Source organism: Vanellus vanellus (assembly GCF_965231255.1).
Source record: "Vanellus vanellus genome assembly, chromosome: 16".
Lineage (NCBI taxonomy): Eukaryota > Metazoa > Chordata > Aves > Charadriiformes > Charadriidae > Vanellus > Vanellus vanellus.
The window spans coordinates 7,295,992-7,321,940 of NC_138921.1; the positions used below are offsets into that span (position 1 = coordinate 7,295,992).

The 25,949-nt window shown below is 40.2% G+C and overlaps 1 protein-coding gene across 3 annotated transcripts; it reads left to right on the forward strand.

Moving 5' to 3' along the window:
- Positions 1–1,100: 1,100 nt before the first annotated feature.
- Positions 1,101–23,578, forward strand: YPEL1 (yippee like 1). 3 transcript variants are annotated; one of them, XM_082491806.1, is made up of 5 exons: positions 1,101–1,402; positions 5,163–5,445; positions 16,505–16,548; positions 18,075–18,183; positions 19,146–23,578. In XM_082491806.1, the coding sequence occupies exons 2-5, from the start codon at positions 5,329–5,331 to the stop codon at positions 19,233–19,235; spliced, it is 360 nt and encodes a 119-aa protein (XP_082347932.1). In that variant the 5' UTR covers positions 1,101–1,402; positions 5,163–5,328; the 3' UTR covers positions 19,236–23,578. The 3 variants fall into 3 exon arrangements, with proteins under 3 accessions (XP_082347932.1, XP_082347933.1, XP_082347934.1); XM_082491807.1 differs by lacking the exon at positions 1,101–1,402 and adding an exon at positions 2,646–2,878; XM_082491808.1 differs by lacking the exon at positions 1,101–1,402 and adding an exon at positions 2,834–2,883.
- Positions 23,579–25,949: the final 2,371 nt, after the last annotated feature.

The following is a 25,949-nucleotide window of genomic DNA, read 5'->3' on the forward strand; positions in this document are numbered from 1 at the left end:
AAAAAAAAAGATATCAGTACTGACAAGAAGGAAAGGAGGTGAAGAAAATGTTATTGATGCTGCGTTTATGTAGCATGACAAGAGCCCTGCCTCGGGGTACAAAGTATAAATGACAGCTTCGTCACGGGCTTAGTCAGTTTGTATCTCTGCGCTCTTCGCCAGTGGAAATAGACGAGCACAGCCAAAATAAATTAGGAGCTAGCTTTTATTTACTTTTTTAAGGAAAACAAGATCATTGATAACAGAACTCGGATGCTTCTGAAACTACTTGTATGTGAGTTGTATTTTGGTTTCCTTAATCTTCAGAATTGTTCTTTTATGCCTTAAAACCTGTGTATTCTTTTCTTTACAAGTAACGAGCTCTTCACAAAACTCCCTTTCTGGAAACAAGTGCTCTGACCCATTCTGATTATCTTTCACTCTCCAACTGCCCATTTTTTCTTCAGGGGTTTTCGACAGCACTGATCTTTTAACAGACCCGTGTCACCTTCCAGGGTTTTACCTACTTTCAGAAGAACCGCGGCGGACGAAAGCCTGAGCAATCTTACGCTGGCTTATTGCAGCGCCTTCACGCGAAAACCCCTCCGAAAATTCGCCGGGCTGGAACCAGGTCCGGGCGGGCCGCTTGGGCTGAGAACGTACCCGGGGTTCGTGTGAGTCCCCCGGCCCAAGCAGCTCCCTCGGCCCCACCGCCTCAGCGCCCCTCAGCGCCGGCGGCCGCCGCTTCCCGCCTCGCAACGCCGCGCGCCCAAGAAGGAGGGGGGGGGGGAAGAGAGGGGCCCAGGACCGCCTCGCGGCGCGCACAACGGCCCGCGGGGGCGGAGCGAAAAGGGGGGTGGAGCCAAGCCCTCGCGCTCGCCCCGCCCCCTCTTCCTCTTCTTCACAAAGCCAGAGCGGGGGGGGGAGCAGCGCCGCGCGCCCCCAGCTCGCGCGCGCCCCCCGCCGCCGCTCCTCCTCCCGCCCCCAGGGGGCGGGGCGGGCGCGAGGGCGCGCGCGCGCGCGCCGTGATTGGCTGCCGGCGGCGGTGGGAGCGGGTTTAACGGCTGCAGCGCCCCCGGGCCCGTGGAAAGCAAAACAAAGGCGGCGGCGGGCGGGAGCGAGCGCGGCGGCAGGATGCCTCGGCCGCCCCTCGGCCCTCAGGGCGGGAGACGCGCGCCCGGCCCCCGCCTATGACCCCAGGCCGCCGCCGAGACGGTCCCTTCCAGGCGAGGGAACCCGCCCCCCTCACCGCGCTCCCCCCCCCCCCATCCCCCCCTTTTTGTTTTTCGGTGAGGGCCCGGTGCAGAGCCCTCGTCGGCCGCCGCCAGAGGAGCGGGGCTCCCGCCTGTCCTCGGCCCCTGAGGGAAGGGGTCCGGCGCTGCTCGGAGTCCGGGCTGGGGAGCGGAGCCGGCGCGGCGCAGCGGTGAGTGCGGGACGCCGGCGCCTTTCCCTGTTGTCGGGGCTGGTGTTTTGGGGGGGGGGGAGGGGGGAAGGAAGGGGCGAAGTGAGCCCCGTAGTGCAGCCCCGGGCGGGGGGGTCACGGCTTCCTGCGGGCGGTGGGGGCGCCGAGGCAACTTTGCTGGCGGGAGGAGGGCTCGGGCGCTATTTATAGCGCCTGGAAATGACGGCAGCGCTGCCTGCAGCCTCCTCTTTACCGATGGTTTACATAATTGGGGGGGGGGCGCGGCGCGCAGGGGTCCGGGGGCTCCCCCTCGTTCCCTCCGCTCGGTTGGGGCCCCCGGGAGCCGTGCCAGGGGCCCGCCAGGCTGAGAGAGCGCTGGTCCGCGTTCGGGTGGGCTGTCGGCCGGCTGTGTGCCGGGGGAAACGAGTCGTTGTCCTGCGGGGATCGCTGCGAGGGGGGAGAGAGAAGGCGACGGCGTCACCCGCCGCGGCGGCTTCGTGCTCGGGCGTGAGGAGGGTAAGGCTCGACCGCGAACGGAGCGGCTGCTCCCTCCCGGCGGGGAAACCTAGCGCTGCCTCTGCCGGCAACTTTCTCCTCGCGCCTTTTCCCTGATATTTCTCGGTATCTAAAGTGAAAAATGAGGTTCCTGCGTCTCAATCCTTAACTTTTTGAGGTTTCTCCCTGCTGGAGTCATCAAATCGCAGCTTAGCAAGAGCGCGTGCAGGGGCTTTGTGCAGATGGTCACAGCCTCTACAGCTTATTTTGTGTCACTTTTTTTTTTTTTGAACCCAGAAAGAATGACGGAGTCATTTCTCACTCATTCCGTTTCTCCGTGCGCTGCCCGTGGCTCAGGCAGCGATCCGAGCTTCCCCCGCGGACGGGGGACCGGCTGCCTCCTTCCCTGCCCGGTAGCCAGCCCGCCGCCCTGGCCCCCCCCGCCACGCTCATCGGGGTGTTTGTTTACACATCCGGGAGCCGCGCGGGGCGGGGCCTCCCCCCTGCCCCATTGGCCGCCCCCGCCCCTCCCCGGTGACGTCACGGGGCGGGACGGAGGGCCCGCGCCGTCCCCGGCGGGACGGGGTCGCGGGGGTCCCCGCGGGCGGGCTTAAGCGCGGCAGGGACAGTCCTTTGCCTGCCTGCGGCGGGCCCTGTCGCGACAGAACTAGCGAGGGCGGCGGGGCGGCTTGTTGAGGCTCGTGCTGCCGCCGTACGGGTCCGCGGCGGATGGTCGGTGCTTCCAGGGGTTGCTGTGGGCTAGTGGGGACGGTGCAAGTCACAGACACGGGATCGGGACAGCCACTGAGAAAGGGACAGACAGCACCCTCTGCCCTGGCTTTTGCACCTAATTCTTTCAGATTCCTCGGATCTTCAGGAAACCTGGCTGTCGCGTGCGTGACCAAAGCACAGACTGTGCTGTTGTCTAAGAAAGAAACAGTTGCCTCGGGATTTTACACTGCTTTCACAGAACCTGTGGCTGCTCATATCTATCAGAGTGAAGTGAGGTGGTATTTATTCACCATTGCTAGAGCAAGCTAAGAAATGGTTGTGATGTTTTGAGTCTTGCTTTTAATATCACAAAGCAACAAATTCTGTGATCTTATGATGCATATCAAACACTTAGGATTGTCTTCTTTTTGAAGAGAGCAATAGCAAATACAGTTTTATCAAAAGAGCTTTGGAAGCTTTTAATTTCTGTAGTTGAAGGACTCAATATACTGAGTCTGAAAGAGTCCAGATTGCCTTTAAAAATGTGAATTAAAAAAGCTTTTAGGAATACCTTGAAGAAAAATATTTTTCTTGTATGTTCAACTTCCTGAACTTTTGCAGGCATTGAACTCTGTTTCAATTACTGATCTAAAGGGTCTAATCCAATGTCAAAACATATTTGCTTGTGGTGCCTTTCATTCTGAAACCAATGTGTATTTTTTTTTTTTCTATTTCTGTGAAACTAAACAGTGTCTGTGTCTTTCTAACGTTGAGCTGAAGCAGAGAGCTGAAAGGAAGCATCATGTTTAACTTTCAGGACTGTATTTCTTGTGTCTTCAGTCTTTCTCCTGTAATCTGTTACCTTGCATGAATGTGACAGCTGTTCTACAAAAACAAGCTGTTTTGTCCAAACACTACTCACTCTTCCCTTTGCAGCTATAATGAAATTATCCTGGGACAATAGGTATATAGTGTCTGTTTAAATAACTGTATTAATAATTAAGTTTTGCTCTTCATGCAAACTGCTGGGTTAATATTTCAAACATATTAATTTATTCATTATCAAATCTGTGTTTTCAGTGACTACCAAAAGTCTGATCATTCTGTTGTGTAGATATGTGCTTTGGATTGCAACTTGTTCCCATCGTTGCTTTCTTTATTTTTTGGATTGTGTATGTTCTGTTATGTGTCTGTTTGTGGCTTATATCTGCCTTTGCAATTGTTTGTGTAAGAGACTTTTTTGTAGTAAGTCCTTCAGTATTATTTTTGAGTATTTTGTCCTGCTGCTATCATAAGTTTAAGATAAAACAAAACCAAAATCCAAACCAAAACCCTTTAAATCTTGCTGTGGTTGTCTCTTGTGCTACGCCTGCTGTACAGATCACTTATGCAAGGCTTCTTTTGAAGCACAGTGACTGCTTCCTATAAACAATCTTTAATTTATGTGGCTTTCATTATCTGCTCTATTTATATTACTAGTATCCTACTGCTAAAAGAGTGGTTAACTGCTGCCCTGCACACAGTTTACAACTGTGATAAGTGTTTGGCATGCTCGTTTTAGTAGCTGGATCAAGATACTGTAAATTCTTTATATTGGCTCTCCTTCTGTGTTTGTGCTATTGACCTACTCTGTCAGTCACCTGATAGCTGATGACATAAGTGACTGCAGCGTTCATGTTTGGATTGCTCATTAGCCTGACGCATATAGTGTGGTAACTGGTGGCCTTTGACGGATCAGTAGATGTTGTTGTGAATATTTAGAATCTGTAATTTTCAGGCTTGCTTTCCAACATAGCGGGAAGGTCTGTCCTTTTCTGTTTATGCATGTAATTTCTCTTAAAGGCATTCTGAGGATTAAGAATGCAGTTGGGTATTCTCTGTCTAGAATATAGCTTTTATTATCTGACTGATTTTGGTAGCATCCATTAAGCATCTATTCTGGTAGAGTGAGGAAGTATCTAATTAGCTGTGATCAGGACACTAGTCAAATAGGCCTTTGCCTAAAGGCATAATTCTGCTGAGCTTGAAAGAGGAGGAGACACTGATCCCTGAATAGGGTGGCAGCATCTTACTTGGTATTTGACTTAAAGCCAGGTACAATACAGCAAGATTTTTTGCTGAAAGCTGAAGTGCAAATGTCTATTGTATGTTTATTGTTGGACATAGCAAGTATTTTCCAAGATGCCTTGTCACTTGCTATATTGGAATTAACCGCTGGAGCTTCAAAGAAAATTAATTTTTTCTAATCCCCTGCCTTATTGCTGTATATTTTTGCATGGATGTCTTAAAGAGTATACCTGGTATCATGTAGAAAGTGCTTGTGTTTCATGGAGAACTGTTTGAATCTCCCCGTTCATTAGAAATGTGATGGAGCAGATGCCACTAGTGGAACAGAACTGCTCGTTGCTATGTTGAATGGAAGTTGAATTGAGCAGCTTCATAGAAAAAAGGGGCCTGCAGTGTAGCCAGGCATTTGCTCTAAATAACACTTCGCTTTGTCTCTAGACTTGTTGAATAACGAGTTTATTCTGGCCTTGTTGTAAGCTGCTAATTGTTCTGCTCTTTTCACCTACAGGTTGTGACTGTTTCTCATCTGTCATTGGTGTGGAAAGTGCCACACACACTCCAGAACAACAACGGCTTTTGCTTGCATATTCCAGTGTTTCTTTTGTCAGCGAGTTCAGCAAAGTTGTAATTCTTCAAGTGCCAGCCCTGAGCTGAGTGAGGAGCCACCAGCAGAGATGGTAAAAATGACAAAATCAAAAACGTTCCAGGCTTACCTGCCAAACTGTCATCGAACCTACAGCTGTATCCACTGCAGAGCCCATCTAGCCAATCACGATGAATTGATCTCCAAGGCAAGTGGCTTGTTTAGAGACCTTATGAATTATTTCTTAACCAAAATGCTTATCACTGTATCACTGCTCCCAGTAGATAAAGGATGCAAATTGATGCATCCTTCAAAGTATCTTCCCTGGGTTCATTCTTGGGTCAGACATATTGTGTACTGAGGACTGGGTATATTCTGGAAACTTTTGAATGTGACATAAAGACTGATCTAACATATTCCCTGCATTAACAACCACTCTGTACTCTTGGGTAGGTACTATTTGTGAGCTGTCATATCTGAAAGGTCTGGTAAGGAAAACTGTCAGAGGAAAACATGGTTCTCTGGGTAGGGAAATGATTCTGGCATGGTTATTCCAGATAAAGATTATTATTGACTCTATTTGACTGAAGGTCACAAACCTGGCTGTTTCCAGAGTGTTCTATTGCTGTTATGGAATCTGTAAACCCATTTACTTTTACTGTATACCAGTTCCTGAGGAATATGATTAGCCAGGGATGTTCAAAATAGTTGTCTAAATAGATAAGACAAAATAGTTCAAAATAGTCTGTCTAAACTTAAGCTTAGAGGATGTGTGGATCCTTGAAACAGGCTAGTCCTGTCCTTACCTGTTGCTGGAAGAAACCAAGACTTGTGATGTATGAAATACATAAGAAAACTTGAAGTTTGGGATAAATACTTGACAGACTGATTCATTCTTTGCTTTAAATAAGCTTCTGATGTATTTTTCTCTTAATGGCATCCTGGACAAAACACTTCAGTTGGTTTTTCAAGCCTCTTAATACAAATTGCTTTCTACATAACTTTTTTTGTGAAATAAAATTTTTAGAGGCAAACCCTCTATAACTAACTTTATCTGTTACTCCTGCCTGTTTGTGTGTTCAGCAGCACTAAGGTGATGCTCCTCTTGAGTGCTGAGATGAGGGGGTGAGGATGCTGCTACTTCTGAATTGAGGTTTTCTTTCGGTGACGAGAAAGTATACCTGCTTGTTTATCCCTTAGAGGGTTATCAGGAAATAATAGGTTTTCCCCATACATCTTTTCTTGTGTTACTAATCTTTTTGATCTTAGTTTAGATCTCAAGACAACTTTTTGATTCAAGTAGTAAAATAGGTGACAGTCCTTGGCAGCATTGCTTATCGCTTGCTTACTTCTCTACCTTTAGTCTCTTCTCGTAAACAATGCTTTCCCTCAACTTAGTACATAAAAACCAAGAGAAATATTCAATTAGTAATGTGAATGCATTTGAATTTCATTTGTTTCCATGTTGATTTCAGAATTTGAGTATAAGTGGTCTTTTTGGCAACACTGGATTCTAAATGACAAGCAATAATAGCTTCATTACTCATTATATGTTCTGGGAAATAAAAATAGTGGGAGGGGTTCATCTTTCCTGAACTTCAGGTTGTAGATGCCTACAGGAAGAATGAAACTAGCGAAGTCTTTAGAGATGTGTAAATTCATTGAAAGTGCAATCCAAGCACACATACTTAATAGGAAGCTCTTCTTTTAGTGGACTTACACTTTTGCATGTCGACTCAACTGCCACACTTAACACATGAGCCAGTTGTTCTCCAAGATCTTGGGAGTTTTGGTCAGCAGAATATTTTGAATATGTTGTTAAGCAAATCATCTGTTCATATTACAGCTTCATAAATAATTTCAAACATTAAAAAAAATAATTTTCAATTCAGAGAACATGGAGAACTCTTTAAAAAAAAAAAATCTATCTAGTAAATAAAAATACTTCCAAGTTGTTTCCTATGGTGTTGGGAAGGGTGTTAGATATGGATTCTGTTATATTTCTGGCTTATTTGACAGCTGATCCATATTCTGTCAGCTTAAGATTTCTTGACCATATTTTATTGTCTCAATCTGTGTGATAATAAGAAATACATTTAAATGTGAGTGTATGTTTTGTTTGTTTGTGAAATAAAGAACATTTCTCATCTATGGTACTTATATTTGGAACACAGCTTTAAAAAACCTGTCCTCCTTTAAGCTTAACTTTTGTATGTTCTAACACTGGAGAAGTTCTTCTGATGGAAACAACTGCAAAGCAATAGTTCAATACACTTGGAATCATTAAAAATTAGTAGTGTTGTCCTGGGGGGTGGTGGTAGGGGGAGTGGTGTGAAGAAATTATATTTAATTTTGTTTAAATGAAAACACAGGTTAACCTGGAAAATAAAGACTAAACAAGTATCCTAACATAACTTAGACCTGGGAAAGGGCTAACAGATGAGTGTACCTCAGAACAGTTTCTTTATATGAGTGATTTTTCTGAAGTTCTTTTAAAGTGCTTTCATTGATGCATGTTATGTGCAGTGAAATTGTTAGAGATACTTTAATTTATACAAACTATCTAGAATCCTAATTACTATAACTACCCAGCTGCAGCAAAAATACTTAAAATAACCTGAAGTGTAGCAAGTTAATTGTATACAATCTAAAGTTAACTAAGAACAGCACAGTTCCTGTGCTGTTTTGCATTTATTGATGGAGCAGATAAGTGGACTGCTCAATGTGATTTCTGCCCCCGGCCTTACTTTGAGGGCCCAGTTAAAAGCTAAGCTCTGGGTAACACCTGGTAAATACAATTTTTGGTTACAGGTTGTCTCACTGGGTTGTGGTGTGGTTTTTTTTTTTTTTTTTCCCAAATGCTTACTATACAGTGCCACTCCAGAACCTTAGTGCCACAAACGCTCTTCAGCAGATAAAGGCAAACAGTACTTGGTACCTAGCTGTAACTGCTTCATTTGGGTGTTTTCCCCCTGCCCTGTATTTCCTGCATGCATGGTGATTGCTTTCTTCTGTATGGAAAGGGAAAAAGAGCCAAAAATACATGGTGCACTCAATTTAAAGCAGCTACAACTAGCTTTCTAACGTGCTTTGAGGTATAAGCATTTGTTACACTTGACACTAATGTTTCTAACTTCAAGATGAAAAGATAAGCTATGCTATGCAATGAGTGGTGTTTCTCTTAAATGTTGGTCTGTCATGGAAAAGCACAGTGCACAGCATATTTTTGTCAGTCATCCTTTTGATTCTGGTCCTCAGAATACCAGACATCAATAGAGATTCGAAGTTGTTCTGCTTTTGAGAACTGTTGATGCCAATTGTCTGACAAGGATGGCAGCATACACGAATCACCTTTTCATTTTATTTCTGTTCAAGCAGCAGGATCTCTTTCTTGCCTTAGAATTAATCATCAAGCTTTTTTTTTTTTTTCTCTTGTGCCCTTGCTGGTGATAAAATGGCAACCAAGAGTCTTTGCAATGCCTTAGAAACAAGAATGCAGTCTAATAAGACAGTATAAAAATGTGCTACCTGCACAAGTGAATTCATTGTCATCTGTAGTTTTAGTTTTCTTTGCAACTGTGAAAGGACTCAACATGTTGCTTCATGTTGAAATCCACTTGGATGTTCGTGATTAGAACATACATTTCTAGATATTTTTAGTCTATAACCTTGTGTTTTCTGAGTCTAGAGAGGAACTTGGAGAAAGGGGAGGAATGGGAAGAAGACTGGTTGAGAACAGATGTCCCAAACTAGGAGGTCATCAGAAGTGGAGATTTTGACAAATGTTAGTCTGTGCAGCTGAACACATGCACACATATATGAACAGCTGCCATAATTTATAACCCCAGTCACCTTGGGGGAAAACACTAATTTGAAGGATAGATAATAAAAGAATAAACAAACTGTAGATGAGTTTTAATTGAAATAAGTGTAATTACAAAGTGGTAAGTGGTGTTAGGTACCTCTTAGACACTAGTGATTTGCATTGTTAACAAGTCTGCAAGTGCTGGATTTTCTGTTTCTTTGGTGAAGATTTCAAAGTGAATGTTGAACATTTTTTAAAAAAATACTATGGAAAGGAGTATACCAGTCTTCACTACACTGGGGGACATTCAGAGAACGGGGGAAGAACGTGCAGCTTTTTTATTTCTTTAAAGAGCAAATGGTTAAAAGATGCATAGATGTAGTGCCGAGGGACATGGTTTAATGGTAACTTGGCAGTGCCAGGTTAACAGTTGATAATCTCTTCCAACCAAAACAATTCTGATATTTTTAAACTCGTACCCTACTATGACTACAGGCGTAGAAGAGAAGTAGCCTTGAGCAGCAAGCAACCGTAGGCCTTAATATAAGAGCAAGGCAAAAAATGAATGCTGTAGGAGGCACTCTTTGGACTTAAAATGTTCAAATAGCACAAAAATTAGCCAAACAGTGTATGTTAATAACTTTAAAAATCCTAACAATTAAAAAAACTTGACAAAATTAAATTTTGAGGGAAAACTTCTATGAGACTCTAAAGTCCAGGGGAGGTTGCCGCTTATGTGGCCTGTACAAAATGTTATATCTATGCTGCTCTGGAAGGGATTCTAAAATAAGTTTTGTGAAAGGCTTAATTGAAAGAACTTTCTTCTGATTTTTTTGTAAATGGTAGAGAATGTGCAGTGATTATTAGCTGTAGTTAATTTTGTAGGAGGCAAATGTTGCTTGAAGAGCTTAAGTTCCAAAGCACTAGAGAATGGCTTGTACTCACTAAGTTCCAGTAATTGTTTAGAAATTCAGTCAAGGTCCAGCAAATTGCAAAGACTTACAAACACCTAACAGAAATTTTGGAACCTAGTGGCTATATTGCCAAGCGTAATGCTTTGTTACTCAAGGCTGACCTGCTTGAAAGACTGTTGAATCATCTTACAAGGTACCTTAATGCTGGGGATGGAAGAAAATCTGGATTACTTTGTATAGATGCCTGTATAAATACTGCCACTTTCTTCTGTTTCATTCATTATGAAGCATATCTGACCAGAGGGGGGAAAAGTCATATCAAGTCACAGATGAGACTAGATGTGTTAATACTTTTCAAGAACAAGTTCTGCATAAAGGTATATATACATAACTGTCATAGAATTCACTGGGAAATCCTCACGTTCTATGAGTAAAAGAACAATCTTGCTGGTTAAATTTAGTTCTCCAAGGCATTCAGTATGTCTGCTGTTATATTATTGATGAGAAGGAAAAGTCTTCAGCTTAAATAGATGCCAAAATATTTTTAGTCTTGCTTAGCAATCTGTGATTTTGCCCTCCTCTGTTTAACTGATGAGTTCAAGATGATTTTTTTTAAGGTTTATTGTCTTTCAGTAAATGCACTGTTTTTAGTTTGATTCAATTTGGTAATCCCCCTTTGCTTATGATATGAGGAGTACTTGGAAAGATAGTTGGGCCTGTTGTGTGCTTGAAGGCCATTTTTATTCCCTGCTGAAAACATTGAGAATGGGACTAATATTGTAAATATTCTGGTGATAATTTTTTCCTCTAAGAGGCTGCTAGTTTTGTGGGTTCTGTTTTTTGGTTTTTGTTTTTTTTTTTCCTCTTGGGGGAAGAATCTAGTTTTTGGAAGTGTAGCAATCTTTGGAAAACAAGAATAGATTTGAAGAATAGATGTTGAATTCAGTTTTCTAAGTTTATTTTGCAAATCTTGAAGTGACAGGATGTCCTTACAGCCTCTGATACATCTTACTGAAGATAATTTCAGACATCAGAGCACTTGTATGTGTTTCTGGTTTGCCTTGTGAGAACTGTCCCTATGAGGGTGCTTAAGGAAGATACTGTTAATGCCATCCTGACTTGCTTATAATAATACCTGCTATACCCTTAATACATGCTAAGATGGCAGTTTCTCTGGATGTTTTCTGTGGAGCATGATCTCTAGCCACACAATCTAATCCCATCTGTGGGGAATAATTAATTACATAAGCTTTTCAGTAGCTTCCCTTCCCCCACCTATGCCTTTCGGTATGCCTCAGGGCGGTAAATACGTTCTGCTTAAACTGATGCTTCCTTTTCTTCTGGGCAAAACAGCTAATCCTGGCATTACAGGTAATGACAGGTATGACTTAGATGCATAGATCATATCTAATTCTGTAGGCATCTACTAGTGTGTAAGCAAAACATTTATAAAGTTTCTTTACTACAAAATGTATTGATGACAGTGGTCTGTCAGATGACGTGAAAAGATCATAATACCAAACTGTTGTTGCAGTCGACCTTAGTGTTGTTCCTAAGCACAGTTAAATGATTTTGCTTACACTATCAGACATTCTAGATACTTTCCACCGTGCTGAAACAAGAAAAAGATCTTCATGTAGGAATGGACAGCTAGTGAAAGATGTGCATTTTCTAGGGACAAAGCTAACTCCTAAATCAATGTAATATTATTAATTGAGGACCATGAAAAAGCAGACTTTAAGCAAGTTTGTTTTAACTGCAAATATTAGTTGAACTGATAAATTGCTCAGCTTCTAAGTAAAAATCCTGGTTGATGTGAGTCGTTGATGACAGTTGCCACTATCTTCTAATGCCTCTTTGCTGGGCAAGAGACGTATTTCAGACTCAGAATTATGACAGTTTTAATAGAATGTTCTGGTTTAGTTATGATTTATATGTAGTGCTAGCAGTATTGGAAGTGTTGAACAAATCTTGCAAAGTAAAAGTTTGTGTTTGCATAGATGATGTTTATTCTGTAGAAGAGCAGTTTGTCTGGAGACTGGTTTGAACAGTTATGCCTGTTAGTCCTTGACGCTGCCATTTAAAATATTCTCTTTCATTTCCTTTGAGGAGCTGACACACAAGGCGTTTAACCTGTCAGTCTCTTAAAATTCTTATCAGGATAACTGAATCTTACAGTGCAGAGTGTGAGAAACTTAGTGCTGGTAAAAACAAATATTTGTTCAGGATTCATTTTTTTCTGGTTATGCTAAATACTCTGCTTATAGCCAAGTTACAAGCTTAGCAAGCAGTTCAAGTGCCAAAATGAGCTGTCCTCTTTTGACTTCTAGTAGTAGGATGCATCAGGAACTAGAGGTCTGATAATAAATATTTCTTACACCTAATCAGTATTCTGTGGTCAAGAGAATGCATGTGACAGACGCATATGTCTTTGTGTTGTTCGAATACAGGTTTTTTTTGGGGGAAAAAAATCTTGTCTATTCATGTGAATAAGAAACTGACTGCCAAGCTCTGTCAATAAATAAATATGAAAAATTAGAAGGCATGGGAATTTAAAAATTGATATCTTTACAGTGCTTTTACTTCAGTCTGTATTAAGAGTTCCATGTGGATGGATTACAGATCTCAGTGACACATTGATGTTGTCGGACACTGGTTTTAAAGGAAAATCTGAGTTGCCCAGACCCAAGTTCTGTATTCCAGAATGCGGTAACGCAAGTTGCCACTCCTTGCTGTCAAGTTCTCTGTGAGGGATGTAAACATGGAGGAACTTGCTCTTCCCACAATTGTTCTATGGCATGTAAATAAAGTATTTAGCTTCTAAACTTGTATGTAGGTAAGAAAGAACCAGCCAAGCTGTGCTAACAGGCAGCTGGAGAAGGTGGGAATGGAGGCGCTCTTCACAGTGTGATGTTTGTGAACAGATTTTTCTTTCTAAAACCACTGTCCCAAGAAAAGATTCTGGTTTGTGTTGCTTCTCTCTCCACTCCACCCTGATAATCCTGAAAATTAGCAAGTAACGAAGATGGCCATTTCTGAGGGGAAAAAAACCTAGGAGAGTACAGTGTGTTTAGGGAAATATGGCAAAGAATGCAAGAAAAGAAAAGCCATCTTCAAAAATACATCAGAAAAAAAGAACAACTAAAGCAGTACTTTCAAACCTGCGGTTTGTATTTCATTTGGCTAGCGGTTTTTTTTTCAGCTTATGAAACAAGAAGGGGAAGAGCTGCTTTTTCTGCTATTCCTGGCATCCTGTTACTGCCCTCTGCTTAATTTTGAGAAATGCAGGGTCAGAGGAGAGCTTTTATTAGGTGATATTAAGTCAAGACTAAACATAAACTTGGCAGAAATAATTGCATAAGTAGTTCAAAAGGTCTCCTGGCTGTTGATTTGTTCTGGAGTCTTTTTCTCTCCCAGCTAGCTGGGGAACTTCAGGTGTGGCATATAAGTAGTTTAAAAAGTGATTGTGTAGGACCAGAAGAGAAAACATATTCGTTTGTATGTGATTGGCATGTGTAATTACATGTAAATAAACTAGCACGTGATTAATTTAATAGGAGAGAGTATTTCATGGTGCAGCTTGAAAAAGGATTTGTGACTTCTAATTCGCAAAGTTTTTAAAGCAAGGAGAAATGGCTGCAACTTTTTTAGTGCAAGAATTCTTACAGGAGCTTAAGCAAAAATAATGGTCATCGTGGCTTTGAAAGTTCTTTTTTCTTAATTTCAGGTACATGGAACAGGGAAGTTCTAGTTTAAGTTGATTCTTAATGAATAAGAGGACCTTTAAAGTGTTGCCTTTGCTTTTTCTTAAATTTTGGGGTTGCACAACTGCACTTGTCTAAATTCATGTGTAGTTGACTCAGGCTAGTTACCCATTTGTTAATGGGCAGTTTTTGAGAGTATATACATGAAGAATTTTTGTTTTCATCTGCAGTAAGCATTCTGTGCTTTGTTATTGATGATGAGACACTGGCTCTAATTTAGAGGGCACTGCTTATTCTATAGAAAATGCAGACTGTAGGTTCTGTACCACTCTACCAGTTTTGTGATGCGTGTTTAAGTATCTCAGGAGAACTGAACTAATGGTGTTGGGTTTTTTTTTTTTTTTATTTGTTTGTTTCAAAGGTAAGTGTAAGGATTACTTTCTGGCAGGGCTCTTCAGACTCTACTCAACTGAGTCTCTCCTTTCAGGGTCAGTCCTACCTGAAGTTTTAGCTTTCACTGTACCGCATAGCCTATCTTTTTCTCCTTGCCTTGTGAAAAACAAGACTTGCAGTTCTGGCAAATGGAGAGAGTACCTTTTCTTTTGTCTTTGCTGTAGATGAAGAAATATGTTCTTCTGTCAATAAAAATCTCCATCTAGTAATTCTTTTAAATGATTGCTAAAATAATACTAAAATATTAACACTATAAACTGTTAAGTAGAACTTCTCATCTTGAAGTGAGACTTTATGGAGTAGCTAAGGGCTGTATGTAGCTACACTGCCAGCTTTGCTACTAACAGTAGTCCAGAGTCATGGATTTCTTTTAACATTCTTTGTTGCAGTATATAATCTTGCTAATGTTGATCAAAATGTGTTCATTTATATACATTTCCCTTTTACATCTTTTCTTGCAAGCTGTTCTGACACAACAGTGATTGGTGTTGCGTTGCTGATCATTAGACTGGTAAAATACATATTTTGGTCTCAAGTGACTTCTGGTTATGTACCTAAATACACATCAGAAGAAGAATCCATTGCAGAAAGGTCATTCTGCCTATGGTTCCATGACTAATGTTACTAAAACCATTCAAAAATATTCAAAGTGAGATTTTTCTTCCAAAAACTTTCCATGTGGATCTAATGCGGGTTTCAGAAAAGCTGGTCTTTGATCTTCAATACTAGAACTTCAAGGATTCTTAAAAACTATTGTACTTTCTCTTCAGCATGGATAAAATTGTTAATTTTCTTTGAAAGTAGGTTAGTGTCATGGTTTAACCCCAGCCGGCAACTAGAACTGGCAACTAGAACCAAGCTCACTTACACACCCCCCACCTTCCCCTCCCAAGAAGGGTGGTGAGAAGAGGGAGGTGAAAAGGAGGAAAAAAAAATCCTTCTGGGTTGAGATAAAGACAATTTAATAGAAACAATAACAGAAGAAGGAATAATAATGATTGCAGTCACACCACCTGGTGAGTTGGCACCATCCAGAGCTAACCCCCATTTATATACTGAGCATAAAGTCTATGGTATGGAATATTTAATTGGCCATTCTGTCCTCCTGTCTGTGCTTCTATGGGAAGCTGAAAAAATATGTCCTTGCATAGTGTAAACATCACTTAGCAACAATTCAAAACAACAGGTATTATTGACATTCCTTTCACAGCAATCACTAGAAAGAAAATTAACTCTTTTCTAGGTGAAACCAGGACAGTTAGGGAAGGGAAATTCTTGGGAAAAAAAAACAAACCTAAGACAGTTCAGGGGATTTTTTTAAAATGGAATTCAGTATGGAAGAGGGGAAAAAAGATAAACTCCATTTCAGCAGGATCCTGTTTAGACATAGCCATTCTTTCCTACTCAAATTATCAAGTAATTCAATACAGAAGGAACAAATCAACAGATGAAAGCAGTGATGTCTTACATACGTTTTGAATGCTTTAGCTGTGGCTGGATCTAGTCTGCTTGCAAGTTTTGCCAGGATGTTGTAGCTCAAGGCTGTCTGATCGCAGGTTCAGGCCTTTATGTCTTCATTAGCAGTTGTAGAGCGCACAGCAGAGGAGCTGCTGGTTCAGTTTGGTACAGACGGAACAGAGATGTAGTTCACAGGCACTGAAACTGCTCTGCAAACCAAGCCAACCCTCAGTAAGCGTGGTTGATTAGGGGTTTTGCTTCAAAACTGCACTACTGCTCTGAACTGAAACATTAATTTAGATCCATCCAACAAAGTCTAAGGGCCATCTTTTGTCCATAATGTATCAGGAGTTTGATAGATTTGAAAGCATATGGCTGTGCTTGGGCATTTGATGATAACAGTTGTTTTATTAAAATGAAGCCGAGCTTATAAACAGATCAGATGCATTTTCTGAATACAGTATGCTGGTTTGATGCTTGGTCCAGAATTTCACTGGTCTTGCATCAAATGATGCGATGAAATGAGAAGAAATCATCTTTTGGGTGTAGAGAGAGAGAACAGAAGAGATGGAAATAATTCCCTTTGAGTTAAAAGCAGATTTTTTTAATTAGCATGAAGAATGTCTAGGAAAATGAGAATTGATCTCTTGCAGAGGGGTAGGAAAAAAGTATGGGGTTTTTTTGCATTATGGATGTCTTATTTTGAACAATAATACTTAACAACTTTAAATTGTTGCTAAAAATCTAGTGTGGGTGAAAACTTCGCTGACCAGGATTTCCTGTAAATTGGTATAAAGTAATTAATCTGAAATCTATATTATGCTTATATGCTTACTAATGCACCCTTCTGGAACTGTTTTTTGTTTGGTGGGGGTTTTTGTGTTAACAAGCATTCACTTGTGTTAACAAGTGCAATTTTTTTTTTTTATGCAGTCCTTCCAGGGAAGCCAGGGACGAGCCTACCTCTTTAATTCTGTGTAAGTATGTTGTTATGGTTATGCACACTACTTAGAGTGTATTCTTTTTTTGGTATGCTTCGTAAGTGGAAAATAGTAGGAATTAATGTAGTTGCACTTTGCCCTGTTATTTTTAACGTTTGCTTTACTCACCAGCAATAGTTACTAAAGGAGCCTACTGAGCTGATTCATAAGTATCCCTTTGCAGGTATTAGCAGAATTACCTAAAATATAAGATAATCTAAAAGCTGAAAGTTTAGGGGAGGGTGTTAATGTGAAAATCCTATTGTGTGTGCAGTGGTTACTGTCTTGATAAGAGTTGCCATTCTGAGATATTCCAGAAGTCAAAAAATATTGTGTGACTGTAAATTTGGTTTAGACAACTCTGATGTAGTCTAAAGAAGAATTTTCCAGTGCAATAGTTAGATACATTTGCAGGTTAATGCTTCAGTAAACTTGGTACATCTTAAATGACCTTGAATATTGCAAATGTGCTAGAGGCAAAAGGTCTCTGTGATCTTATCAAGCCTAATATTTGCAATTTTAGGCACGTCCTAACCATGGTACTAGGGTTCTAGAATTTGCTAATGGATGTATTTAAGTTTCTAATATGCAGGATTGCATTTCTGTCTTCATTTTTCAGCAGTTTGTTGTGTTGCAGCATTTTGGGAAAAGAAATGGAGTCAAGTGTCTTGGTCTATTTTAGACCAGGATAATGGAACTAAAACTGCAAAGGATTTGATTGCAGATCCTTAAAGTTCTTCTTATATGTAGTCATTCAGTGGTGACTTGGGACTTCTAGTATAATTGTAGTAGTAAGAATCTGGTAATACAACAGCAAAGATGGCAAAAGTTTGCTCTTGTATAACACCTGCTCGGGCAGGGGGTTGGACTTAGATGATCTCCTGAGGTCCCTTCCAACCCTGACCATTCTGTGATTCTGAACACTGTCTAAAAACTTGGTTTAGTCTTGCTTCGTGTTTTCTGCATAGACTCTTTTTCATGAGAAAACTAGCTTGATGCAGTACTTCATGGGATGTTTTGTTTTGATAGTGCTGTTTATTCATCATGGCTTAGTCTGCTGATCTGTAGCAAAGAAATATTTATGAGGCTTTTTCTTTGCTGCTAATTTGGAGTTGGTTCTAAATTCAGCTGTTGGTGCTGCTTTACTGGTACAGACTTCCATTATAGAGATCTCAAATTGTTTTTGAGGAAAAGCCTGAAACTGTAGAGGTGTCTAGTTACTGCTTAGTGTTCTGTTCTCTGAAAGCTTAACTATTTCGCTTGTCTTTGTTGATGGAAGTAAGTGGGCATTGCCAACAGTTTGCTGTTTAGACTAGCCACTTGAAAAAACATAAAACTTTTTTTTCATCCTGTCCTTCAGCTCAGTGTAGCAGAGGAAGTTACTTTTACAGCACTGAATAAGTTAGGTACTTTTTTTTTTGTCCTCTGGAGAATAGGTGGCTAACAGGTTAAGAGAAGAGACGCTTGTGCAATTAATGTAATTTCTCTAATTTCTCCTTTTTTTTTTTTTTTTTTTTCCCCAGGGTAAATGTGGGCTGTGGTCCAGCAGAGGAGAGAGTTCTTCTGACAGGTTTACATGCTGTAGCAGACATCTATTGTGAAAACTGTAAAACCACTCTTGGATGGAAATACGTAAGCAATATACTTAAGTCTTCAATAAATGTTTATATGTTGAAGCACAGGTATTTGAGTAGACCATTGAGTAGCACCTAAACTGATAGTTTAGGTGAGTTAGCTCTAGCGCTTTTCTATCTATCAGACTGTAATATAGTTTTGCTTCCTGACATCTGCTGGAATGCTGTAGTAGATAATAACTTTATTCTGGACTGTAAAACAAGCATGAGCCAAGGGAGCTTTTACAGCTATCTAATACTTCTGTAATATCTTTTTGCAAGAGTACCAACCTCATACACTAAACCAGATGGAAGAAATTGTCAAAGTGGGTCTTTAATTTCTTGGGTTGCAAAAGTTGGTTCATATAGGAAAGATATGAATTACGATAAATGGTACTGAGCATGTTTACACTGTGTGTGAATGTGAACTTGATTCTGTTGTTTGAAAAGTTACCTCTGCACTTGCACAGCTGCTTTGCAAGTTTCATGGTTTGAAAATGTTAGATTCTGGTTGTTGCATGTAGGATTTTAATTGATTCAGTATAGCTTCAGATATTATAGAAAGAAGTTGTCCTAATGCACTCCCTCTGATGATGAATACATAGGAGAGCTTTTGAAAAGGTTCCTGTTCCCTCTTTTCATTGCTTCTGGGAATAAGGAAACTGAACACGCATAACATGCCATTTCCTAACCTTCACTTAAAAGCATTGAAGTTCCCTAAGCAGTGAGAGAACATGGAAAGTTCTAAAGCAAGATCTGTTGTGTAGTGCCTCTGCTGATTCTGCTTATAAGAAGTTTACTCCCATTTCCTTCTCAACCCCCTTTGTCCTCTCTTTCCTCCCTCCTGCCCTTGATCTGGTGTAACTGATATGAGATGTTAACTGGAATGTCTCCTGGTTTTGTTTTTAATGCAAGTTTGATGCTTAAAATACTTAAAATTTCCCAAGCTTAATGCAGCACCTTGATTTTTCTTTTTTCCAGGAACATGCTTTTGAGAGCAGTCAGAAATACAAAGAAGGAAAATTTATCATTGAACTTGCCCACATGATAAAAGACAATGGCTGGGAGTGAATCATAACCTTTTTCCTTCTGTTTGGACAATATTCTGTGGAACATGCTTTACAAAGACTAACGCAAAGTAAAGGAAGAGCTTGGCTAGAGTGGCCCTGAGAATATCACTGAACTCTGAAACCTCACAAATGAGTAGTGTAGTGTAAGTGGCTATTTCAGGCCATGTTTGCCTTTTCTCCTTGTGTAAGTTCCCTTTTTGTATGTGTGTATTATTGTGTGAACCGTTGTTTTGGAACATTTTGGATTACCTTTTTCTAAACTCTCTCAAACTAGAGAAACAGTTCACTAATTGAAAACGGATTTTACTGGTTAGTATCTATCTCTGACCTATGCCTTTAATGCTACCTTCTGCTGTGCATGCTTCTTGCCTAAACACCTACACTCCAGTCCTGTAGAAGTTCTGTATCTGAGCAGTCTGAAAGAATGTATGGGATGGGGTGCTTTTTTATATGTAGCAATTTCTGATGTGTTTGGCAGTGAAGAGGATGCAGTATTGTAGTTATTAATTTCTTTTTTAAATTTGAGTGTACCACAACCTATGTACATCTTGTGGGTGAATTGGTTAAAGGTACAGTGCTCACTTTAAAAAATATTTCAATTGCACTGACTGAAGTTAGCAGGTCTCAAGTTGTTAGGAAGGGTTTGGTATCTCAATGAAATACCTTAGAAGGATTTTAAATCAATAATGCTATAGGATATGTTCATTTAAGACCAACGTGTTCCTGAAGGAGTTTGCTGGAAAATAAATCTATAGAACTATAGCTTGCAAGATTGAAAAGGCAGAAAAATATATGCATCTTCTATTTTGGGAAAAAAAAAAAATTAGTCGGTGTATTAAAAAAAAAAAGTTTTGGTACTGTACCTTTGCCAGTAACAGGGACTTGTGCATCAGTAGAGTTTTATGGCTGGTTCCATGTAACTGTATAGTCCTAATGCACTGGACAAAGAGGTTGATATCAAGGAAACTTGTTGAAGTATTCTGCTTCTGCTACATTTAAACAAAAATATTTATTTTTGTGAGAAATGGCCAGAGCCTATGACATGAAAATTAATATAGTACCTGTAGGAAAAGGAGGGGTAATAAGAAGGAAGGGAAGTTTGACTCAGTTTTTCATAAAATAACAAGATAGTTTTTAAAACTTGGGGGTGGGGAAAGGGTTTCTTGGTTTACTGGCTAAATCATCCCCAAGTACCTTTTTATAATAAAAATTTATATGAAACTCAACCTTCTCTTTTGTTCTCACGCTGCTTATTAAATGGAATGAGTTAATGAGAGAAACTTCTGGAAAGTGCATGTACAATATTAGCTGCTGGTATCTGTGCATGCAAATTCTGAGCAACTATGAAAGAAACACTCTACATAAATTTGCTAACTTTATTTTCAAATTAAACAGTCTCTGAAGACTTTTTAATTCTTTTAATGCTTGAGGACAAAATTTTTGGAAAAAACCCTTTAACACTACATTAGTACTATGAACAATATGGAAGCCTTGCAGTACAAAATCATTTTCTCTCAATAACGATTCTAATATGGCACCTGCAAAATTAGTCATAAGTGCTGTTGCTGCTGTTACGTTTTTGGGAATCTCTGATAGGCTTTCTCAACTCTGCTGCACTTTAGAAATTTTGTCATACATGAAAAATTATGCCAATGGGTAGGGGCAATACAGATCTTTAAAACCAGCTTTCCGGTGTCTTTGTGGAGAGGAAGAGAGAGAAGAGAGTTCGCCTATGTGTATGCATTCTCTATGATGCAGGCTGGCTAAACTGCATTCAAGATGTTGTAGTGATCTATACCTATGAATTTAAAATGTAAGAATTAGAGAAGTAGTTAAAACTGTTGGGTTTCAGTCCAGAGACCTGAGGTGGTACAGTCACATTCAATCTGGATTTTGTGGCTTACACGTTACTAATTCATATTCACATCATCAGGCTTCAAAGTCTCCTTTTTAACAATGTCATTGATGCAAGATGGGCTTTGATGTTGCCTGTCTCTTGATCTTTTTGACCTGGAATTCTTGGGATTTTGTTTTCCTCCATTGTAATGTACGTTGCCAACAAGGAAGGCACTAAAACTTCTGTCAGCAAAATGTTTGTGTTGGCTTCAAAGTCCAGTTGCAATGTTGATACTTGTGAACACGCTTATGTGAAGTTTGTGTATCTTTGGGCTTTTCGTATTTCCTGGCTACAGACTTTTGGAAGCAGTACACTGGACTGAAGACAAAAGTAATGGCTGCTTTTCAGTAGAGAGTGGAAATTAAAGAAAATATGTGAAGTATTAAAGATTTTTTCTCTCTAAAATTGGGGGTTTGGCTATCTCTTGTTAGTAAGTCAATGCTGTCTGTAACAGTCTGATTCTTACTTAGAAATTCAACCTCTTTCTTCAGTGCATTATTTATATTTCAAACTGGACATTTTCACCAAAACCTTAATTAACTTTGATGCCAAAGGTTGGGACTTCATCAAGTGCTTAGCACATAGAGCTTCAGACTACTGGCATAGAGAGTTAATGATTTATATGTGATGTTTATGGCTTTTAAGAGAACCAAACAAAGCAATATTCTTTTTGGTCTTTTAAGAGTGGATGCTTAGAAGGAGTAAAGAGTAGAACTAGTATAGAGTTACTATTTCATGCTGCCGTGTAACAATTCTTGAGGCTCATTCTATTGAGGGAATATGTGAATTTTTTTCCTGTGTTGCTTGGCAGCGTCAATGATTTTCTCCCCTTTTAAAGATGTAGAGAGTTCTTGTTATTGGTTTTGGTGAAAGTAGAATCCAGAGAGCAATGGCTGCTGGCTGATGTGAAGAGGTCAGTCTGGTCACTGAACCGTCCAGCAGTCATTTGAAAGAAAATTAAACTTACTTGAAAAAAAAATTTTACTAAAGCATTTTCCCTCTAACCAATTTTTGTAATATATTAAAGATTATATTTAAAGTTTGTATGTGTTTGCTCTGGGCAAGTTTACTTCCCCTCCAACTTGAGCACTTTTGTTACTTGTACTGGTTATTTTTATTGTTGGTCTTAACATTTATTTTGTATTTTGTTTTTTATAAACTGTAACAAAAAGCTTTTGTGAACCTTTGTTTCTTGCTGGCTCTTTCTTGGACCAAATGAACTGACTATGAGCTGGCTTAGAAGAAATGTTCATTGGGATGCATAGGAATTTGCTAGCAAAAATGTACATGTATTGAAAGTTATTTTTTTTCCTCTGAACCTCTAAAGCCACGCCTGTCCTAAAGTAATTGATCATAATTTGATGTGACTTTAGTATCTGACCACACGTTCTCTGTCTAGGTCCAAAATAATGGCTGTAACAATGGTGTTGCAGGACTGAGTCTGCCTCCAAACACTAGAGTTATTCTTTGGCTGGTCACTCCAAGTACGTTTTTGATTAATAAAAGGCAATGCTGCCATCTATAAGAATTCTGTTAAGTTGCAAACTTGCTGTGAAATAAGCTGCAGAATTTGGTGAGGGATTGCTGACACATCAGCCTTACCACTCTTGCTGTATGCTTTTCGTGGCCTGGTAATCTCAATTTTATCTGCCAGTAAAAAGGGCCAGCATATGAGTTTCCCTCGTTCTCTGTAATCTGTACAATGACAAACTGCATTAAGGAAGTTTGTTACAATTCCCATCTTAATTTCCCACTAGCAAGGGCTAGTATAATGGCCAATGTGAGCGGTATGCCTTGCACGCTTGCAGTCTTTCGCAGTCCATGGGAGAGGAGGGGAAATACAGTTTATGACACTTCTTTGACTTAAAATCTTGCCTCAGAGGTTCGGACAAGTAGTCATCACTGCACCCGTAACCAAATGGTCGTCCGTATTTCGTATTGGTGTATCAAGTTAGTGCAAGAGTTCATAAATGCTGTGTGCCATTTTTGGTAGACTTAAGCTTCCCTCTGAGTAAGGCTTGTAGAGGTTTTCCTGCACGCTCATCTCATCAGTCAGATTGCAACAGTGGTGACCTGCAGTCTCACAGACCAAATTTCAAACATCTCCATTCTTTGATAATGGCGATGAGTGGAAGAACCTGTCAAATTATTGTACTTCATTGAGAGTCACGTTAAGCCAACCAGCAGTATAAACACTGCAAAAGGAACAGACACTTCAGAGGTTTCTTTTAAAAGGACTGTTACAAATGGTTTAAGGCCTAAAGCATGAGTCCTAAATGGCAGTTGAGTTGTGCCTCACTGTTTCTTAAACTCTTTACAATGCTTTCTTTTACAGGTGACATGGCTGTGTTGCTGTTTTGTCCTAGCAATACTGTACATCATTTGTTGTTTCACTATATTGTATCTACTTGAGGTATCACAATAAAAGCTTTCAATTGTTTTGTTGAGTTACTTGTTATTTTTGTGCTGTCTTTTTTTGCTAATTTAGATTCTCATGCTTTATTCTCTGGTAAGGCCAGAGAGAAAAGCCAGTGCTCTTGGTTGCTCTTAAACTTTTAAATGTGGGTTGAATCTGATTTTTACATGGTTTTAAGAATGTCACTAAACATTTTTTTTTCCTTTCACTAATCTTTCCAAAATACAGAAGGTTGTGTTACTGCTTTTAGAGCTTTTGCTCAATTTGAGCCAATCATAGAAACCCAGCGAAATGCTTTCAAAAGGAGAGTCAATCTGTGCATACCCCAAAACTAACTTCCAGAGAAAGTGTAGGAAGTGTGGGTGTGCTTTCTGTTGCGTTATCTTGGTCATCCCTAGACCAGAGGAGCACTGTGAGCACCGGCACTTGAACTGTTACTTCTGCTTTGGTCGGGAGAAACTTTTCTCTAGTTCCTCTAATCAGATTAATGGTCTTCTCATGTGTTAGTGGAGTTAAAGTCCCCACTGTGAGTCAGTAACAAGGGTGTGAAGATTGGTCTTCTCCATTCAAGAGCCCAGGTCATAGTGGGCTTCGTATTGACTCAGATTTATTCTACCTGTCTATTTGCAGGAGGCACAGTGTGCTGTGTGTGTAACGGAAGGGCTCCCACCAACATTCGAATAGGAACTTTTCCCTAAAGATCATGTCAGGACCTCACCAGCTGTCTGTAGCAGCAGGCGTGACAGTGGCTCTCGGATTCTCCAGTGGAAAATCTCTGTGCAAAACAGCAAGTTTGGATAAGAAGGGATGATTGTTTAGGAGGGAGAGGATTAAGCTGGCTACTTCCCTTCTGTAGCCCCAGTATGTGGTTTGCTCATTTACAGTGAGAGGACACTTGGCTCACGTTCTGCCTGGATCCTCGTAACCCCCAGGTCCATTCTGGTTTGAAAATCCAGCCTATGGCACTCGTTGATGGTTTAGTAAATTGTTAGGCCAAGCAAAGCGGTGTTTTCTCCTGAAGATTAATCTGAAGATGGTCTTATTGATCTTAATGGTTATGATTACAAGAGCAAAGGTAAACTAGGACTTTGTTAGGAAAGGCTTCGTATTGTTAATTTGAAAGACTTCAACCGATACCTCAGTTTGAACAAATCCCCAAAAAAGCTGTTTACTGGTAGCAAAAATATCCTTTTAGAGCTCTTGAAGTTGTAGCAAGTGACTATTGCAGTGATTTAGTTTACTCTTCTATATAATAACAGGTGTAGGATTATCCTTAATCACATTAAACCATGTGAAATAAATAATTTTCAAGGATATGCTTCACATCAGACTTGCTTGCTATTACAAGATGTAGGTGCTTGCTAGGTAATATTAAAGTGTTAATGAAATTTTTCTGGAAATTCTCCTAACTTCAGGGTAGGCTAAATTATGTCATTGATGATTTGATTATTTTTAGCATGATAAACCAGTAGGGTACATAGAATTCAGATACAAAACAGCAGTTGTTTGCATTTGAACACTTTGAGTGAAGTAAGAAATGGGGAGCAAGGACTCGTAGGATTTTGGGGCAGGGGTTGGTTTTCACTTGGTGTAGTTGGATGTTCAATTACTGGACATTGGCAACAGTGCATCAAGTATCACCCCTTTGGGTTGCCTGAGGCTGAGAATGAAGTCATTCAGTGTAGGTTTATTCAGTGTCTCTTCAATAATCCATCATTTCATCTCACAAAGGGATGGGGGTGCTCTACATATGAGATCAAACATAGTATTTCCATCTTGAGAAAAATGGAAGATAGCCTGCTACCCTTTCTTTTATTCATGCGCTTAGAAGCTGTCATCTCAGATAGACTCTTTTTTTTTTTTTAACCTTTTCTTGGCTTTACTCTCTTAGGGTATGAAAAAAGGATCTTTCCAGACCTGAAAAAAAAATAATTAAGGATAAAAATGGCATTTTGTGAGAGATGTATAGTATTCGTTCAGTAAAAACCAATTTTTTGACAAGGATATAATCGAAGGAATAACGATTCAAATAATGCAGAAGTATCTTCATATTCAAGATATTCATAGTAAGATCCCATTAAATTTTGATGTAGCGAAAGGACTGTAAAAACACCAACTGTCAGCACTTGGATTAACAGAATAATTTTGGAAATGTGGACTCCGGAAATGTGGACTCCGGTGTTCTGTCTTACCAGCTAGAAAATACCTGGAGGATCTCTGACTTCCAGGAGACAGAGATAGGCAGGTGCCTCATCTAAACATTGGGAATCTTCCATTTGATGTCTTTTTGCCCCTGTTTAAATAACTGGACAGTGGTCTCAGCTGAGGGTTCTCCCCCACGCATGAAACACCATAGCTGTAAGGTTAAGCTGTAGTGGGACAGCAGTAGGGCTCTATTTACA

Coding starts and splice junctions, on each gene's coding strand:
- YPEL1 (XM_082491806.1), top strand. CDS start 5,329: ATGGTAAAAATGACAAAATCAAAAACGTTCCAGGCTTACCTGCCAAAC. Junction 16,549..18,074: donor GCCTACCTCTTTAATTCTGT/GTAAGTATGTTG, acceptor TTTTTTCCCCAG/GGTAAATGTGGGCTGTGGTC. Junction 18,184..19,145: donor CCACTCTTGGATGGAAATAC/GTAAGCAATATA, acceptor TCTTTTTTCCAG/GAACATGCTTTTGAGAGCAG.